This window comes from Notolepis coatsorum, assembly GCF_963971535.1.
Source record: "Notolepis coatsorum genome assembly, chromosome: 3".
NCBI lineage: Eukaryota > Metazoa > Chordata > Actinopteri > Aulopiformes > Paralepididae > Notolepis > Notolepis coatsorum.
Window position 1 is genome coordinate 2,957,286 of NC_140167.1, and position 19,539 is coordinate 2,976,824.

The window sequence follows — 19,539 nt, forward strand, 5'->3', positions numbered from 1 at the left end:
CTTTCTTTGTGTTGATTTTACATTAATTCCATGATTTTACTCAAGTAAATATCTGTTACAAGCTTCGGTCTTAAGTAAAAGAAAATATATAAAAAATGCTATTTTTTATCTAGATTAATCTAGATTAATTACAGAAAATTGTGAGATTAATTAGTTAATTTTTTTTAATCTATTGACCACTATTTTACACATTCAAACTGTGATAATATGGAAAAAAACATTTAATTGATTTTCTCGAGATCTGACTTCCAGACATGAGTCTCTTACCGCTGGGCCCATAACCTGACAATAACCTGACAATAACCTGAGAATAACCTGACAATAACCTGACAATAACATGACAATAACCTGACAATAACATGATGATAACATGACAATAACCTGACAATAACCTGACAATAACCTGAGAATAACCTGAGAATAACCTGACAATAACCTGACAATAACCTGACAATAACCTGACAATAACCTGACAATAACATGACAATAACCTGACGATAACATGACGATAACATGACAATAACCTGACAATAACCTGACAATAACCTGACAATAACCTGAGAATAACATGACAATAACCTGACAATAACATGACAATAACCTGAGAATAACCTGACAATAACCTGACAATAACCTGACAATAACATGACGATAACATGACAATAACCTGACAATAACCTGACGATAACATGACAATAACCTGACAATAACCTGACGATAACCTGACAATAACCTGAGAATAACCTGACAATAACATGACAATAACATGACAATAACCTGAGAATAACCTGACAATAACCTGACAATAACCTGAGAATAACCTGAGAATAACCTGACAATAACCTGACAATAACCTGACAATAACCTGAGAATAACCTGACAATAACCTGACAATAACATGACAATAACCTGACGATAACATGACGATAACATGACAATAACCTGACAATAACCTGACAATAACCTGAGAATAACATGACAATAACCTGACAATAACATGACAATAACCTGACAATAACCTGACAATAACATGACGATAACATGACAATAACCTGACAATAACCTGACGATAACATGACAATAACCTGACGATAACCTGACGATAACCTGACAATAACCTGAGAATAACCTGACAATAACATGACAATAACATGACAATAACCTGAGAATAACCTGACAATAACCTGACGATAACATGACGATAACCTGACAATAACCTGACAATAACATGACAATAACCTGAGAATAACCTGACAATAACCTGACAATAACATGAGAATAACCTGACAATAACATGACAATAACCTGACAATAACCTGACAATAACCTGACAATAACCTGAGAATAACCTGACAATAACCTGACAATAACATGAGAATAACCTGACAATAACATGACGATAACCTGATGATAACATGACGATAATCTGACAATAACCTGACAATAACATGACAATAACCTGAGAATAACCTGACAATAACATGACAATAACATGACGATAACCTGACAATAACCTGACAATAACCTGACAATAACCTGACAATAACCTGACAATAACCTGACAATAACCTGAGAATAACCTGACAATAACCTGACAATAACATGACAATAACATGACAATAACATGACAATAACCTGACAATAACCTGAGAACAACCTGACAATAACCTGACAATAACCTGACAATAACCTGACAATAACCTGACAATAACATGACAATAACCTGACAATAACCTGACAATAACATGACAATAACATGACAATAACATGACAATAACATGACAATAACCTGACAATAACCTGAGAATAACATGAGAATAACCTGAGAATAACCTGAGAATAACCTGAGAATAACCTGACAATAACCTGACAATAACATGACAATAACATGACAATAACATGACAATAACCTGACAATAACATGAGAATAACCTGAGAATAACCTGAGAATAACCTGAGAATAACCTGACAATAACCTGAGAATAACATGACAATAACCTGAGAATAACCTGAGGATAACCTGAGGATAACCTGAGGATAACCTGAGGATAACCTGAGGATAACCTGAGGATAACCTGACGATAACATGACGATAACATGACGATAACCTGACAATAACATGACAATAACATGACAATAACATGACAATAACATGACAATAACCTGACAATAACCTGACAATAACCTGACAATAACCTGAGAATAACATGACAATAACCTGACAATAACCTGACAATAACCCATGATGTCTTTCCGCCTCCTTCACCACCAGCCCTCATCAGACGCGAATGGAAGAGTAGGTTTGACCGCGTGATGAAGGCTCTGCCCACCCAGCTGGCCCCGGACTCAGGGGAGGGGGTCGCGTCGGGTGCCCAGGAGCAACACACCACCCCCAGGAGGAAGCAGGGCAGCGAGGGGGTGACCTCCACCTCCTGTCCCGCAGACTGCAGCCACGGTGCCATGATGCCTTCTGACGTCCTCGTGGAGGTCAAGGTACTGTGCCTGAGAGGACACGCACTACATCTGGGTCGTATCTTACAATTTAGCTCTGGTGGGATTAGTGCCTTATATTGTTGTTCTTGATTATACTGTATTAATTGCATTCTAATTATACGTTTATAATTTAACCCTAGTGTGGTAGTGAAAGGTTAACCTTCTGTAGTATGTTGTAGTGAAATGGTTAACAGTCTGTAGTGTGGTAGTGAAAGGGTTAACCGTGTGGTAGTGAAAGGGTTAACCGTCTGTAGTGTGGTAGTGAAAGGGTTAACCTTCTGTAGTGTGGTAGTGAAAGGTTAACCTTCTGTAGTGTGGTAGTGAAAGGGTTTAACTTCTGTAGTGTGGTAGTGAAAGGTTAACCTTCTGTAGTGTGGTAGTGAAAGGTTAACCTTCTGTAGTGTGGTAGTGAAAGGGTTAACCTTCTGTAGTGTGGTAGTGAAAGGTTAACCTTCTGTAGTGTGTTAGTGAAAGGGTTAACCTTCTGTAGTGTGGTAGTGAAAGGGTTAACCTTCTGTAGTGTGGTAGTGAAAGGGTTAACCGTCTGTAGTGTGGTAGTGAAAGGGTTAAAGTGTGTAGTGTGTAGGGATGCCCCCCGGACCCCGGTTCTAAACGGGACCCGGTACTAAATTAGGAAAAACCGGAGTATTGATAAGCTCCGACGTTATCGGTACTGCTATCGATACTCGAGAAATTATTATTATTATGAGTTTTTTTCGAGGAATTTAAACGTTGCAAACGATCTCTCCTCTCTCTGTCTCTGCACGAGAAGCGAGCCGCAGCGAGCCATTATTACACACACTCGTCGCGAGCCGCTCACACGCACACTCACACATACGGGTACTTAAGGGAGGTGCCTGTCCGTGGCTCCGTGCTGCTGAAGCGCGCAGCACACAGACCGCTCTGCATGCGCTCGTCATGGCGGAGAGAGCGAAGCGCTCGAAAGTCTGGGTACACTTTACGAGAGTCGATGCCGACAACGCACGTTGCCACAAGTGCAACAAAACATTTGCAAGTAAGAGTGGCAACTGGCAATACGAGCAATTTATCAAAACATCTGTTGTCAAAACATAACATTAGTGTCCAGAAATGCGCCGTTTTCGACTGCTTTGCTCGCAGTGTTCCATCTGCATCCACGTCCACTGCAAGTAAGCCAAGATACGGAGTTAGCTAGGCTAATAACGAATTATTACGAATAGGCTAATAAATAAAAATATAATTGCTTAGCTAATTGTTTAGCTACAAATATATTTGAAAGATGACAACTTTTTATAGATAGTCAGGCTGAGGCTGCAGCCACCATGTCCCAGCCCACCCCTCCCCCCTCCACCACCACCGGTCCCAGCCCAGCCCTCCTCCCTCTACCACCACCGGTCCCAGCCCACCCCTCCTCCCTCCACCACCACCGGTCCCAGCCCACCCCTCCTCCCTCCACCACCACCGGTCCCAGCCCACCCCTCCTCCCTCTACCACCACCGGTCCCAGCCCACCCCTCCCCCCTCTACCACCACTGGTCCCAGCCCACCCCTCCCCCCTCTACCACCACCGGTCCCAGCCCACCCCTCCCCCCTCTACCACCAAGGGTCCCAGCCCACCCCTCCCCCCTCTACCACCACCGGTCCCAGCCCACCCCTCCCCCCTCTACCACCACCGGTCCCAGCCCACCCCTCCTCCCTCTACCACCACCGGTCCCAGCCCACCCCTCCCCCTCTACCACCACCGGTCCCAGCCCACCCCTCCCCCCTCTACCACCACCGGTCCCAGCCCACCCCTCCCCCCTCTACCACCACCGGTCCCAGCCCACCCCTCCTCCCTCCACCACCACCGGTCCCAGCCCACCCCTCCTCCCTCCACCACCACCGGTCCCAGCCCACCCCTCCACCACCACCGGTCCCAGCCCACCCCTCCCCCCTCCACCACCACCGGTCCCAGCCCACCCCTCCCCCCTCTACCACCACCGGTCCCGGCCCACCCCTCCTCCCTCTACCACCACCGGTCCCGGCCCACCCCTCCCCCCTCTACCACCACCGGTCCCAGCCCACCCCTCCCCCCTCCACCACCACCGGTCCCAGCCCACCCCTCCTCCCTCCACCACCACCGGTCCCAGCCCACCCCTCCTCCCTCCACCACCACCGGTCCCAGCCCACCCCTCCTCCCTCTACCACCACCGGTCCCAGCCCACCCCTCCTCCCTCCACCACCACCGGTCCCAGCCCACCCCTCCTCCCTCTACCACCACCGGTCCCGGCCCACCCCTCCTCCCTCCACCACCACCGGTCCCAGCCCAGCCCTCCTCCCTCCACCACCACCGGTCCCAGCCCAGCCCTCCTCCCTCCACCACCACCGGTCCCGGCCCACCCCTCCTCCCTCCACCACCACCGGTCCCAGCCCACCCCTCCTCCCTCTACCACCACCGGTCCCAGCCCACCCCTCCCCCCTCTACCACCACCGGTCCCAGCCCACCCCTCCTCCCTCTACCACCACCGGTCCCGGCCCACCCCTCCTCCCTCTACCACCACCGGTCCCAGCCCACCCCTCCTCCCTCTACCACCACCGGTCCCGGCCCACCCCTCCTCCCTCTACCACCACCGGTCCCAGCCCACCCCTCCTCCCTCCACCACCACCGGTCCCAGCCCACCCCTCCCCCCTCTACCACCACCACCGGTCCCAGCCCACCCCTCCTCCCTCCACCACCACCGGTCCCAGCCCACCCCTCCTCCCTCCACCACCACCGGTCCCAGCCCACCCCTCCTCCCTCCACCACCACCGGTCCCAGCCAGGACAGGGTGAACGAGTGTCACGGGGTTACTGTTGCTGAAGAAATAATATTTATTTATTATATTAAATTTATAATATTTATTTATAAAGTTATAAATAATAAAGCAATGTCGATTCTGTTCTTAATTAATTGTCTTTTTTTTTATTATTGCAAAAAAAAAAAAAAAAAAAAAAACGAACCGATAAGAGTATCGATAAAGTACCGAACCGTTAAGCACTATCGCTAAGAGTAGTAGTATCGATAAAATCCTAACGATACCCATCCCTAGTATAGTGTGGTAGTGAAAGGGTTAAAGCGTGTCCCTCTCCGCGCTCCGCAGGAGGTCCTCAGCGTTGCCGTGGGACCCAGGACCCAAGACGAGCTGCTGACCGGCCCACAGCTCGCCGCCCTGCTGGACAAAGTGGGAGACACGCTGGCTTGTAGAAAGGTACGGGAGTAGAGGACGACGTCTGCTGTGTCTCTCATTCTATCTCAAACCCCGCCCTCTTTTCCTCGAGCCTCCAATCACAAGGGTTGTTTCGTCGCTTCGACGTTTGTCTCGACAGTCGTGATTGGAGGATCAAGAAAAGAGGGCCGGGTTTTGGTGGTTTTGTCTCCCTTCGTGTTCGGCAGTGCCATAGATAACATTCAGCCACTAGATGTCACACTAGAGCACCAGCATGTCGGGCGATACATCCACCGCATCATGTAAACAACAACATTCATTTTGGACCCGTCGAAAGTGTTTGGGGGTGAAAGCAATGCTTTTATTCTGCACCTTTCTAGAAGCTCCGGATATATTCATAATCTTTATTTTTTTTTAATCTTTGAAATTGAAAAGATTAGTCATCGCTAGACATCTTTAAAAGACAGCTTAAAACCTATCTCTTTGCTCAGGCATTTCACTGATAGATATCTGCCGCCACCTAGTGGCGAGAGGAAAACATCAGGGATATCCTGACACAACTTGTATTTACCTGCACTATTCTTACCCTGCCTACTCTTGTACACTGCCTATCAAATTCATGTGTCGGTTATTGCACTTTTTACTTCTTACTGATGACTATTTTTAAACTGAATCATTTTAAACTATTCTTATTATTTGCTAGATCCAAATGTGAAACACTGTGATTTGCCATACCTTGCTATGCTCGCTCATGCCTGTATTTTTTATGTCCGTTCTATTTTATAATTCTTTTTTACTATTTTTAAACTGAATCATTTTAAACTATTTTTACTATTTGTGTTACTGAAAACTGTAAGCGGAGAGCCTATTCGGATGCTTGATCCTAATGTGAAACACTGTGATTATTTGTATTACTGAATAGAGAGCCTATTAGGATGCTAGATCCTAATGTGAAACACTGTGATTCTACCTGTCTTATCTTTTTATGCTCGCTTATGCCTGTATTTTTTACTGTTGTGAAGCACTTTGAACTGCAACCTCTGTATGAAAAGTGCTATACAAATAAAGTTATTATTATTATTATTATTATTATCTCATACAGTTTTTAACTCTGACTCCTCTCTCTCTCTCACAGTTCTTAACTCCAATGTCGGAGCAGATGCTGCTGCGTTCTACTGTCATACTGGCCTGCAAACTAGGTGAGACCAAGGCTTTCATTTAATTTCAACCCTTTATTTCAACTCGTAAGACACTGAGGTTGCCCTCATTTTACAGCGACGACAAGCTCACAAACCAACACGAATTTATCAGCAATTTCAGCCATTTTCGCACAAAACGGGGAACACAACCGAGTCAGGGAACCGAGTCATATTTGATTATTTCAACGCCTCTTTGGTACGAACGAAGGGAGCCGTAATTCGCTGTGATCTTCCTTCTGTGGCCTCCATATATGCCACACACATCATCGGTGACCCCTTTCACCCTGCTTACTATACCTCTTTAACCCCCTTCCCTCTGGCAGAAGACTCGGGTGTAGGACATCTCGTTTTAAGAACAGCACATATCCCGAGGTTGTCCGTCACCTGAACTCAAGTCCTCCTAATGCACAGGCACTTTGTACCATAAGGGCTGGCACCAGCCGACAGGCACTTTGTACCATAAGGGCTGGCACCAGCCGACAGGCACTTTGAGGCAGTATGCACTTTAAAATGGAACACTGAGCTCTTTTATGCACTGTAGCATTTTTAAATGTTTGTGGAATACTTCTATTTCACGGTTTGCATTGTATGTATTCTTGTATGTTTTTATATTGTATGTTTTTATACTGTGTTTTTTCCTCTTTTCTATGATGAATGAGCATTGCACCGAGACAAATCCCAATCAACCATGTGTTGAAATGGCAATAAAGTCTCTATAAAATAAAATCTATCTATCTATCTATTCCTTCTCATGTCCTGTGTGTAAATACAGCAGAAACCACACAAGTGTGGATTGAACATTCTCTCCTGGTCCTAATTCTCTAATTCATTCCATATTGTTCCCGTACTTGATCGACATTCCCGAGAGGCCCCTACCTCTCTTAACACAGTGAAAACAAACACAGGAAAATCAGACCATGTCCCCACAGAAGAAAGCTGCTCACAAAAGCCATAGACCTTTTGTTAAACTTAAATCCTACTTTTAAACACCTGCTGTCTCTCTACAGAGAGACGCACTTCTTGTGCCGCTCACCGCATCGAGCCTTAAGGCCGAGATTACGCTTAAACGCCGGCCGGCTGTCGCCGATATTTTATTTTTAAATTAAATCGAACTTAGGACCATAGGATCCACGGCCAAGCAGAGTTACCAATTGAGCTAGTTTGTCGATGTTAAAGAAGGGGGGATTACTGCTACATAATGCTGCCGCGACGGAGCTCCGCCGCGACAATATTATTAAACAGCGGCTCTGTCATTGAAGTGGGAAAAGTGAGCCGTATTGTATATTAGTACATTGAACAGTGATTAATATTATTAGAGATGACTGATGATATTATTATGACTGATGGCGTTGAAGGCGGAAAGCGCCTGTGAACCACAGCAGCCTCGTTGCCGCGTCGCGGGGCTGCCGCGGGGCGTGGCCGCGGCGGGTCACGTGCCTGTCGGGGCCGCGTGTAACTGTTCCGCAACAGTAAGTGACTTCCGGGGTAGGCCTGATTGGCCCCGACAGGCACGTGACGCGCAACTTTCTCTGCCGCGCGGCACGCTCCGCGGAGCCGAGCGGCAGAGCTTACGGAATTACGTAACCGTCCAAATACGCCATGACTCTGATTCGGCGCTATAGCTCACCTGGCAGAGCAGCGGTCCTGCGATCCTGCGGTCCGTTGTTGGTCAGTTCGAATCCCATAAAAATCTTTTTTTTTTAACGTGATTTTTTTTTTAACGTGTATTCTTTCGCCGGTTAAGGTTAGGCATGGTTAAGGTTAAGGTTAAGGTTAGGCATTGTTTCGGAGTTGGTTAAGGTTAGAACGGTTAAGTTTAGGCGCTGTTAAGGAGCTGGTTAAGGTTAGAGTTTGTCTTAGAGAATGGCAATATTCTTTCTATGGTTAAGGTTAGGCATGGTTAAGGTTAAGGTTAAGGTTAGGCATTGTTTCGGAGTTGGTTAAGGTTAGAACGGTTAAGTTTAGGCGCTGTTAAGGAGCTGGTTAAGGTTAGAGTTTGTGTTAGAGAATGGCAATAGACAGCCTATTTCCGCGCGACAGCTCTCAGCAGCCTCGTTGCGCGTCCTGAGTTTGCCGCGTCACGTGCCTGTCGGGGCCAATCAGGCCTACCCCGGAAGTCACTTACTGTTGCGGAACAGGTACACGCGTCGGGGCCAATCAGGCCTACCCCGGAAATAGCTACAGTTGCAGAACAGCTACAGGCGACCCGGATCCACCCCTCCAGCTTTCCCACCCTCTAATACTGCCAATTGTATTAGTGTGAACGGCCAGCCAAGCTGGTGACAACGCCGGGAGCTGGATTCGAACAAGCGAATCCAGCGTCTCCGGCGTTGGTGACGAACGCAATCTCCACTACGCCACCTGACCGCCCTGTCGCCGATCTTTTGAGCGTGGGAGCTAGGCCGACATACTTCCACATCAGTTCAACGCGTGGGTTGCAGTACACCATCGAACCACTAGGTGGCTTTGCTGCGTCTCGTCGTACAAATGGCGGTATATTATTTCCGGACTTCCTCGACCAGTCTTTGTTCGATTCGGTCCATGTTTGTTGTAATGTAGTTAATCACGATCGATGATGGAACGCTCCGACATATACAGGAGGATCCTAATGTAAATGGTGCATTTATATTAGCGCTTTTATCCAAAGCGCTTTACAATTCACTCACACATCCACACACCGACGGCGGAGGCGACCACTGCAAGGTGCCAACCTGCTCATCAGGAGCAATTAGGGGTTAAGTGTCTCGCTCAAGGACACTTCGACACGCTAACCCGGGAGGAGCGGGGAATCGAACCGGGGAACCTCCGGATTACCAGACGACCGCTCTACCTACCTCACTGTCGCCCCCCAAATGTCCTAACATCCGGTGTCCTTTCCCCGTCCCGCTCAGTGTCTGGGGAGCTGCCGGTGCCTGGTCCCCAGGACGGTGCCGCTCCCGGTGGGGGTGCCGTCCGAGCCGTGCTGGAGAAGCTGTGTTCGCTGTGGGAGAGAGAGTGCTGCTCTGCCGCGCCCCTCCACCTGGTGTTCACCGAGCTCACGCTCAGCGCTCTGCTGAGGGCCAGCAGCGCAGAGGTAATGAACAGGGGTCGCACAAGGTGCTTGAAGTGCTTGATCTTTTTTAAATGTTACTTGTCCTTTCGGACAAGTTGTGTTTTTGTAGTTTTTTTTTTTTCTTTCTTTTTTTATATATTTTTTTATTATTATTTTTTAAACAAACACATAAACATTTATTTATAGACAGTTAGTTAGAGCCTACAGCTACATTTCAAGCAACAGTTAATTAGAGCTGTCTGTCTGGGAGGCCCAAACTTTCATTGACCTTCCGTTAGCGAAATACATGTCTGTCACCAAAAGAGGAACTCCACTTTCTACCACGGTACGTGCATTTAACAGGAGACATGTTAGTATAGAGACATGATGAATTACAATCATAGATACATATAGAATCAGGCATAATGACTATAGTCATTCATCTGTCATTAATTTGCAGATAATTATCATCTTTCATCAACAGTGCCTGCTTTTCTTCAAGAATGTCATTTTTTATAGCACAGTTTCATCTACATTATACTCCGGTGGCTCGTCTGGGTCAGCGTAGCCAAACAGTGGCATGAAGATATGCACTATCAATGATATGAACAAGAACGCACATATAACCATTATTGTGAAACCAGTTATCACGATCAGAACCTGCTCCATTTTTCTATATGTGTATAGGATTAGTTGTTTTCTTCACCAGGGTTGAGACGATCAGTTCCTAGCGAACTAACCCCCTTTGTAGCTGGACTTCTCTCCTATACGTCGAGATTTTGGCAGGAATTCAAGCTTGTATATTGTTATTGCGTGGATCCTTCCTTCTCCTTCCACTGAGGTAGGTGTGGTTTTAATAGCACATGATGTGGTCCGTGGTGTTGCCCAGTTGACTTCTTCGGAACACCTTTCACCAGCACCTGGTCATCTGGTTTCTGACCTGTGGGGGAGATAAGAACTCAGGCAGATCATTTGTTTCTTTGATCGTCTTGTTTTTCAAGCATTCTTTTCAAGTATTATTTGTGCGCTTTCACCAACCCAACACTTTTGGGGGCAATAAACACAGTGGTTTCAGTTTTTGTATTTATTACCAAGTGTGCGGAAGCACTGCTATTCACATGCACTGTTACGTCATGCTTTTAGAACATGCATCAATTATTATAAAGCAGTATCTTAGCTTCCCTTCCTTGTGAGTTATCTTTACACCAGATTTACACCAAAAGGTTTATACAAAAATAATTTTTTGTTATAGTTTTGGTACTTGGGAGCATAGATAGAACATCATCACACATCATTTGTGATTCCATATGCACAACATCATTTGTGATTATATATGTTTTTCAATGCTTTCATCAATCATCATTATCCCTCCTGTTGAACCTATGGTTCCGCCCATGGTTCAATATATATTTTGTTCTACATATAGATTTAGGTGAAACCCAGTTTCTCCTGTATAGTGAGTCGAAGGACCATGGTGGGTGATATCCATGTCTACTAGGATATCACAATCGATGGTCGTTTTTAATGACGTATCAATTAAGAAAGCGTTGTCTCTCTTTGGGTTTTTTTTCTTTTTTCTTTTTCCCAAGGCTGCTATTTGCCATTTTTTCCTGCACAATTGTTTCCAGCGGTGTTCGTCTTGTGTGCGGACATTTACATAATGCGAGTGAATTCGGTACTGAGACTAGTGGTGCCTTTCTGATATCACTGTGATTGCACGCTAATGGCGCCATGTGCACGCGCTCTCCCGGCGCGTGCGCGCTCCCCTCGCTTGAGCACAGACTAAACACACTGCCTAATTGCCTCAATGACTGGAGTGTAGCATATATCATTCATAAGTTAGGTGTGAATATATCTTGAGAATGTATTTAAACACACCGGACGATTAGCGCTATTTGATATGCAAAGTAGCCCAGGTGGGTACTTATAGCGAATTGGCGAGTTCATTCCTGTGTGCGTGCACGCTCTTTTGCTTAAACTCTTTGTCTGCACGGAGTGCAATCTCGTCCTATGAGCAACGCATGCCTGCATGAGACCACATCTAAACGTTGTTTCAATATACAAGTTAATCTTTTTATCATCTGCTCGTTTGTTTGCTCCACTAATAATACTAATAATAATAATAATTATTATTATTATTCGGCTGCCTGTGCAGGCAGGTATGGAGATCATTTTCCTCCTATGAGCAGTATCTCCATTGTTGTTACTGCGACTCTCGTATGTGTTTTGTCATACTGATCTTTTGGGCGATGAGCCATCTAAAGACGTCATGCATGTCTTGTCTGGGTTTTGTAGCCTGATCTGTTTCATGAATGCTACAATGTGGTGAGTCAGCCTCTGCTGGAGTCTAGAGTGTTCCTGGATTCAACATGGTGGATCGTTATTAACTCCTGCAGGGGGGCTGTGACTCGAGACTGTTCAGGGATCCAAAGTCTGCAATAGTTGCATTTTCCAATGAACGACATTAGTGGCCGTGTAGTGGTTGGTTGGTGCCTGTGCAATTTCCAACTTCCTGTTTTCATGCAGTCCTTTTCCCTGCCGTGAAATCTGATGACCCAGTTTGTACTTTCCTACATGCTGTAGGACTTCTAGTGTTGTACTTTTGCATTGGTCAGCTGTGTTTGATCCTATGAGGATATCGTCCACGTAAATTAAAGAACATTTTTGGCATGTTCTTTAGGAATAGGTAGACATACATTTCTGTATGTTTTCTGAAAATATTGAAGGACTCTCACTGTACCCTTGTGGTAAGTGAGTGTAGGTGTATTTTACTCCTTCAAACGTAAATCCAAACCAATGTTGAGCGTCTGGGTGTAATGGTATTTAAGAAAAATGCATTACTCAAATCTATGACTGAAAACACCTTTTTCTGTGTTTCTAAACTGTTCAACAACGTATTACATATTTATATGTATAGTTCAACTATAGTCTAGCAGACAACAGCTGGATACTCTGTTGTGCTTGTCCATTAATGTGACAGAACCCTGAGTTCCAACCCATCTCTAGACTCCTCCCCCCCGGGTCTGGCCTCTCTGTAAGGGAGTCCGTGGCTCAGTCGAGTTTTCTCATCGCGTGGGGCACATCCCCATTTTTCTCAGTCTCCTGCTCCATTCTCCCAGCCACCCTGCCTCGGCTGCGTCTGCTTGTCTTTGCCTCATCTTACTCATTTTTCTGTGCAGTAATATTTTGCTCTGTGTACTTTAGTGGTTATGATTTTCATATTTAGCTCATCCACCACTTTCTTGCCACTTTCTGTTGTACAGTGGCCATTTAGATTATGTTTTCTCCTTTCACTACCCTATGTTCTATATTTTTTCCTCATTTTTTCCACATGTATCTCTCGTCTTTTGTGAGCACTTTACTCTAAATACCTTGCCTCTATATTATAACGGACGTGGTTTCTAACGTTATATAAGACGACTCTCCTATCTATTTATCTATCTATCTACCTATCTATCCACATATACACATATACATACACATGCACATATATAAGCAGGTTGGTAGTTCTTAATGCAAGTCTTTATTCATAGTTCTCCATTTATAGGCTGTAGTATTAGACTCTTGCTACCATTTCCTTTGTCGAGAGAGAGAGAGAGAGAGAGAGAGAGAGATATAGACAGAGAGAATGTGCACACTGGGTGGTCCATCCGCTTTATGCCTCCCCAGGTCAGCCCGTACACTCCCGACTCCGTCATCCAGCGGCCGGCGCGTCCACCAGCGCCGGGATGGTGGAGTGTTGAGTGAGTTGCTGACGGGACCAACCCGACCCCAGTCCCAGGGTCGCTTAATATAGTTTTTTTCTTTTTCTTTGGGGGAGGATTCATCAACTACTGTCGGCTGTTAGTTCATTTATTTATTTAGGTCTCGCCGTGTCATGCGCAAGAGGGAGTCACATGCTAGCCTGCTGGTTTCTACCCCATTCTCTGTCTCTTGGCAGTAGTGTATATATTTAAGATCCTCGTTGGCCTCCATAAAATGTCCCAATGACCCCCATTCCGGCACCACTGCCTCATCCGGAGGCAGACCGACCACCTCACGCTCTTTGTCACTAAGCTGCGGGATGTTTTCATCATCTTCATAATGCATTTCGGCTTGGCACAAAGCTGACATAATCATGTCAGACACTTCCCATTCTTCTTCATCACTATCTTGAAAATCGCTGTTACCGGTCATAGATAACTCATGCTGCAGGTATTCGTAATATTTTCTCAGCTCTTCCTCCGCCTCTGTGTAACCTGACTTCAGTTCTTGTTCACCACTGGGAGAACAGCCTGGTTTGTCTGTTCCACCACAGCACAATTCACATTTCATGTCTTGTGTTGTGGGTGTAGGTTGATTACTGTTCATCTTTACAGTCGTTCAATATTATCAATATTATTTACTCATGTATATTTCTCAGAGATACCTTTTTTCAGTTTAGCAAATCCAGTAAAAAACCCTCATGAATGACTCCTTATTGGTCAATTGGAACTGCAGGAAGTCAAGCTTCTACAGTCCTCCGCTCGGAGGATCCGCGGCCTGTTTAAAATTCACACAGTTCTCCAATCTTTTAATTCATGAGATTAATTCCTTTAGCCAACTTCTAGTATCTCTTAGAATTATACCATATACTCACATTCTCACTTGTGTACACAAAAACATTCACTAGCACATACTACCGTTACTATTTCCCAGAAATATTTTTATCGTAACTTTAGTGCCCCTTTCCGGTAGGCGGCAACCAGTGCTTTCAAATATTCACAAACACATACTAAGCGTAACCTTAGTGCCCCTTTTACAGGTAGGCGGCAACCAGTGTTTCTTTTACAATGAATATTTATTATAGATCTGAACACATACTATTTCCGAAATAGTGCCCTTTTTCAGTTAAGCGGCAACCAGTGTTACATAATCATATTTTGTTCTTACCCTCGTGTGTTGTTGTTGTTGTTACTGGCGCTCTGGTCGGATCCCGTCAATCCCTCATTCAGGGGAGAAGAAGGCAGTTGTTATCGCCGGCCGGACTGGAATTCAACACGTCCGGACTTTCAAAACAGAGCCCCAGGCTCCGGCTGTACAGGCAACGGCGTCGCGGTCTTCTCCACCGAAATGATGATATCTTGGGATCCGGCTCTCGAAGGACCAAATTGTTAAGGATTTCTCACTCTGTGCCTTTAACTGCACTTTCAATACCAGTACCCAATAACAACAAGACACAATGTAATAACAGCTTATACTGTCTGCAGAACAGGAGCGTGTCTCTCTGTAGAGCACACTGAAAACTTCCCGTTTTACAACCAGGCTTTATTGAGCGCGAAAGGACATGGAACAAAGAGGACATCATGTGTTCATCAGGAAACATACAATTAATCATCTGAGACATGGCGCCCCCCATTGACCCTCTCAGCATATACACATGTCTTCACATTCAGTGGAAAGTGCTTATTACAGCGGTTTCTGTTTAAGGAACTGGTTTACATAACTGGCCCCAGAGAGGTCCAGTGGGACTTCCTGCTTTAGCTCAGAGGAAGAAAGCAGAAGCGTGTGTCTGTCAACATTGAGACACACATTCTGACATTTAGAGACCTTATCAAACAGTACCTCAAAACTTAATGTATTCAGACATTTGTTGATAATAACAGATAGATCTAGTAATAACTCTAACAGAGACAGCTACCTGCTCCAGGTGTAACGTCTCCTCATCGTGTCCCTCTTGTCTCCTCAGTGGGAGACAGCTACCTGGTCCAGGTGTAACGTCTCCTCATCGTGTCCCTCTTGTCTCCTCAGTGGGAGACAGCTACCTGGTCCAGGTGTAACGTCTCCTCATCGTGTCCCTCTTGTCTCCTCAGTGGGAGACAGCTACCTGGTCCAGGTGTAACGTCTCCTCATCACGTCCCTCTTGTCTCCTCAGTGGGAGACGGCTACCTGGTCCAGGTGTAACGTCTCCTCCTCCTCATCACGTCCCTCTTGTCTCCTCAGTGGGAGACAGCTACCTGGTCCAGGTGTAACGTCTCCTCATCACGTCCCTCTTGTCTCCTCAGTGGGAGACAGCTACCTGGTCCAGGTGTAACGTCTCCTCCTCGTGTCCCTCTTGTCTCCTCAGTGGGAGACAGCTACCTGGTCCAGGTGTAACGTCTCCTCATCATCACGTCCCTCTTGTCTCCTCAGTGGGAGACAGCTACCTGGTCCAGGTGTAACGTCTCCTCATCATCACGTCCCTCTTGTCTCCTCAGTGGGAGACAGCTACCTGGTCCAGGTGTAACGTCTCCTCATCGTGTCCCTCTTGTCTCCTCAGTGGGAGACAGCTACCTGGTCCTGGTGTAACGTCTCCTCATCGTGTCCCTCTTGTCTCCTCAGTGGGAGACAGCTACCTGGTCCAGGTGTAACGTCTCCTCCTCATCACGTCCCTCTTGTCTCCTCAGTGGGAGACGGCTACCTGGTCCAGGTGTAACGTCTCCTCATCATCACGTCCCTCTTGTCTCCTCAGTGGGAGACAGCTACCTGGTCCAGGTGTAACGTCTCCTCATCACGTCCCTCTTGTCTCCTCAGTGGGAGACAGCTACCTGGTCCAGGTGTAACGTCTCCTCATCGCGTCCCTCTTGTCTCCTCAGTGGGAGACAGCTACCTGGTCCAGGTGTAACGTCTCCTCATCGTGTCCCTCTTGTCTCCTCAGTGGGAGACAGCTACCTGGTCCAGGTGTAACGTCTCCTCATCGTGTCCCTCTTGTCTCCTCAGTGGGAGACAGCTACCTGGTCCAGGTGTAACGTCTCATCGTGTCCCTCTTGTCTCCTCAGTGGGAGACAGCTACCTGGTCCAGGTGTAACGTCTCCTTGTGTCCCTCTTGTCTCCTCAGTGGGAGACAGCTACCTGCTCCTGGTGTAACGTCTCATCGTGTCCCTCTTGTCTCCTCAGTGGGAGACAGCTACCTGGTCCAGGTGTAACGTCTCCTCCTCATTGTGTCCCTCTTGTCTCCTCAGTGGGAGACAGCTACCTGGTCCTGGTGTAACGTCTCCTCGTGTCCCTCTTGTCTCCTCAGTGGGACAGCTACCTGCTCCTGGTGCGGGGCCTGGTGGACCGGGGTCTGTTCGGAGAGGAGGAGGTGGCGGCTCACTGGAGGAAGCTGCCCGCCCTGTCCCTGCCGGCGGTGAGAAGTTCAAGTTTGTTTATTAATTGTCACGACAAAACACAGAATACTTTATGATGAAATGCTTGTTTCTGTATGAGCCCCTGAGAGCGTGCTACATACAGTAAAAAGAGAATAAGTAAAAAAAAAATTATAATCTAAACAAAATCTAAAAATTAAGAAGTAAGTAAAGTCAATATACATATATACAATACAGAGTAAAATGAGTAAGAGTGAGGTACAATGCAGAGGTACAAAACTTAGGGTAGGGTGTGGTATGAATGTAGTGCAAATATCCTTAATAATAGATGCATATAAAGTGTCTAAAGTGAATAAAGTGAGTGGTAAGCTGGGTGTTTGTTTAGATGAGCCTCATCTTGTTCCTTGTAGGGATGAACTCTATAGACTGGTCCGCGTCAGACTCGGTGTGCGCGCATCCAGGAGGCAAAAAGGAACGCAATCCTGGTCAGAACAACGGGGCAGACTACAATATATTTGCATTTGTTTAGCCATGCTAGCGATCGAAAAACAATCAATCCATGTCAAAGCTAGATATGTAAAAGGTGAAAGACTCACAACCACGCTGGTTTGGCAAAATGACATCCAGCCGTTTTCGTTTGAAACTACTTTTAGTCAGGGGAGTGTCATGGTTTCTCCATAGAGCTCCATTATACTGTTAGTCAGGGGAGTGTCATGGTTTCTCCATAGAGCTCCATTATACTTTTAGTCAGGGGAGTGTCATGGTTTCTCCATAGAGCTCCATTATACTTTTAGTCAGGGGAGTGTCATGGTTTCGCCATAGAGCTCCATTATACTGTTAGTCAGGGGAGTGTCATGGTTTCTCCATAGAGCTCCATTATACTTTTAGTCAGGAGAGTGTCATGGTTTCTCCATAGAGCTTCATTATACTTTTAGTCAGGGGAGTGTCATGGTTTCTCCATAGAGCTCCATTATACTGTTAGTCAGGGGAGTGTCATGGTTTCTCCATAGAGCCCTGTCCTAGGTAGGTGACAACTTAGTCACGTGACTCAGTTGGTGTTGCTGATTGGCTCGAACACGGTATGCTTGTATACAGCGAACAGGTCTATCAGTGACCATATTGGTATCGGCCGATGATGGTGATTTTTTCACATCGGTCCGATGAGCAGAAACCAGGTGGATATAAATGGAGTGTTGAGTGCATAGTAGTAGAGACATGTTGGCATAGTAGGTAGTAATATAGGCATGGTCGATTACTTGGTGGCAAAGTGCATGATGGGAAAAGATGGTACGGAGGTTTCGGCTGTCCTGACTGTGGTGGGAAGTTCGTTCCACCGTTGTCTAGCTGCCGTAGTGTGTTTGTTTTTCTGTTTTTAGCCTCGCAGAGTTTGTCTGGGTAACGTTGCTTGCGTGACGGCGCAGCACAGGATTGTGGGCTAACATTGCTTCAGTGTGTCCAAAAATAGCAATGTGCACAATTAGATTATCATAGAAATACGTTATCGGCCATAACAGAATTGATAACCTCATTATCTGACATCATTGACACTCACAGCATTTACAATGGTGTTGAGCATACAGACATAATAAATACATGATAAATACAATAAAATAAATACAGTAAACAATACAATAAGTGCAATCATAACAGAAATGTATACAATCAATTACATTTATTGCAGATTATGGTGGAATGATTGGTGATCAAGGACTTAAATGAACTGATATGACTGAATGTTTGTAATTTTTTACAATAAAAAAAAAAAGTTCCAGTCTGCCTCCAGAATGACCTTCCCTGTCTGTCTCTCTCCTCTGTGTGTGTGTCTCTCTCTCTCTCCATCTTCTCTCTGTCTATGTATCTCTTTCTCTATCTCTCTCGCTCTCTTTATCTCTACCTATCTCTCTCTATCTCTATCCTCTCTCTTCTATACCTACCTATCTCTCCTACCTGTGTCTCTCTTGATTTCTCTCTCTATCTTCTCTCTTCTTTACCCATCTCTCTGTGTCTCTCTCGCTCTCTCTCATCTCTACCTATCTCTCTCTCGTCTCTACCTATCTATGTATCTCTCTTCCTCTCTCTCTCCCCCCCCTCTCTCTCTCCCCCCCTCTCTCTCTCGCTCTTGCTCGCTCTCCCTCTCTCTCTCTATGTATCTCTCCCCCCCCCCCCCCCTCTAGGAGTTCCTGGATCAGTTCCAGCTGCAGTCAGACTCCGCCCCCCCGGCCGCCTTGTTTCCCGTGGAGCTGAAGAGGCACATGGAGGTGCTGCACATCTCACAGCCTACAGTAGAGGGCGCCACTTGACTGAACTCACACCCGAGCGCGCCCCGTAGCATCTTGAGAGACTGCGACCCCCCCCCACAATGATAAATCCATGTTTCTTTTTAAACTGGTGGTTCGGGACAAAAAAAAATGGATGATAACCAGTTATTGAGCGTAAATGAGTTTGAATTGCCTCAGGGACCTTGTTAATTAATTACAGCTCCGTGAAACGATGTCGATGAAGAAACTGCAATACCTTGTTCTTGTTCTTGTTCTTGAATCTGCATTGTTTTTTAGTTTTTTTTTGAAG

General features: G+C 46.0%; 1 protein-coding gene across 2 annotated transcripts in view; it reads left to right on the plus strand.

The window, feature by feature from the left end:
• The window catches only part of cdan1 (codanin 1), a 79,978-nt gene extending 60,439 nt beyond the window's left edge, over positions 1-19,539 (plus strand). The window contains exons 23-28 of one of the 2 annotated variants that reach the window (XM_084310869.1): positions 2,273-2,493; positions 5,591-5,698; positions 6,792-6,855; positions 9,747-9,928; positions 16,905-17,012; positions 19,146-19,539. In XM_084310869.1, coding sequence (XP_084166995.1) covers positions 2,273-2,493; positions 5,591-5,698; positions 6,792-6,855; positions 9,747-9,928; positions 16,905-17,012; positions 19,146-19,271 — 809 coding nt within the window. In that variant the 3' untranslated portion in view covers positions 19,272-19,539. The remainder of the gene's footprint in view (positions 1-2,272; positions 2,494-5,590; positions 5,699-6,791; positions 6,856-9,746; positions 9,929-16,904; positions 17,013-19,145) is intronic. The other variant, XM_084310870.1, reaches the window with a different exon arrangement.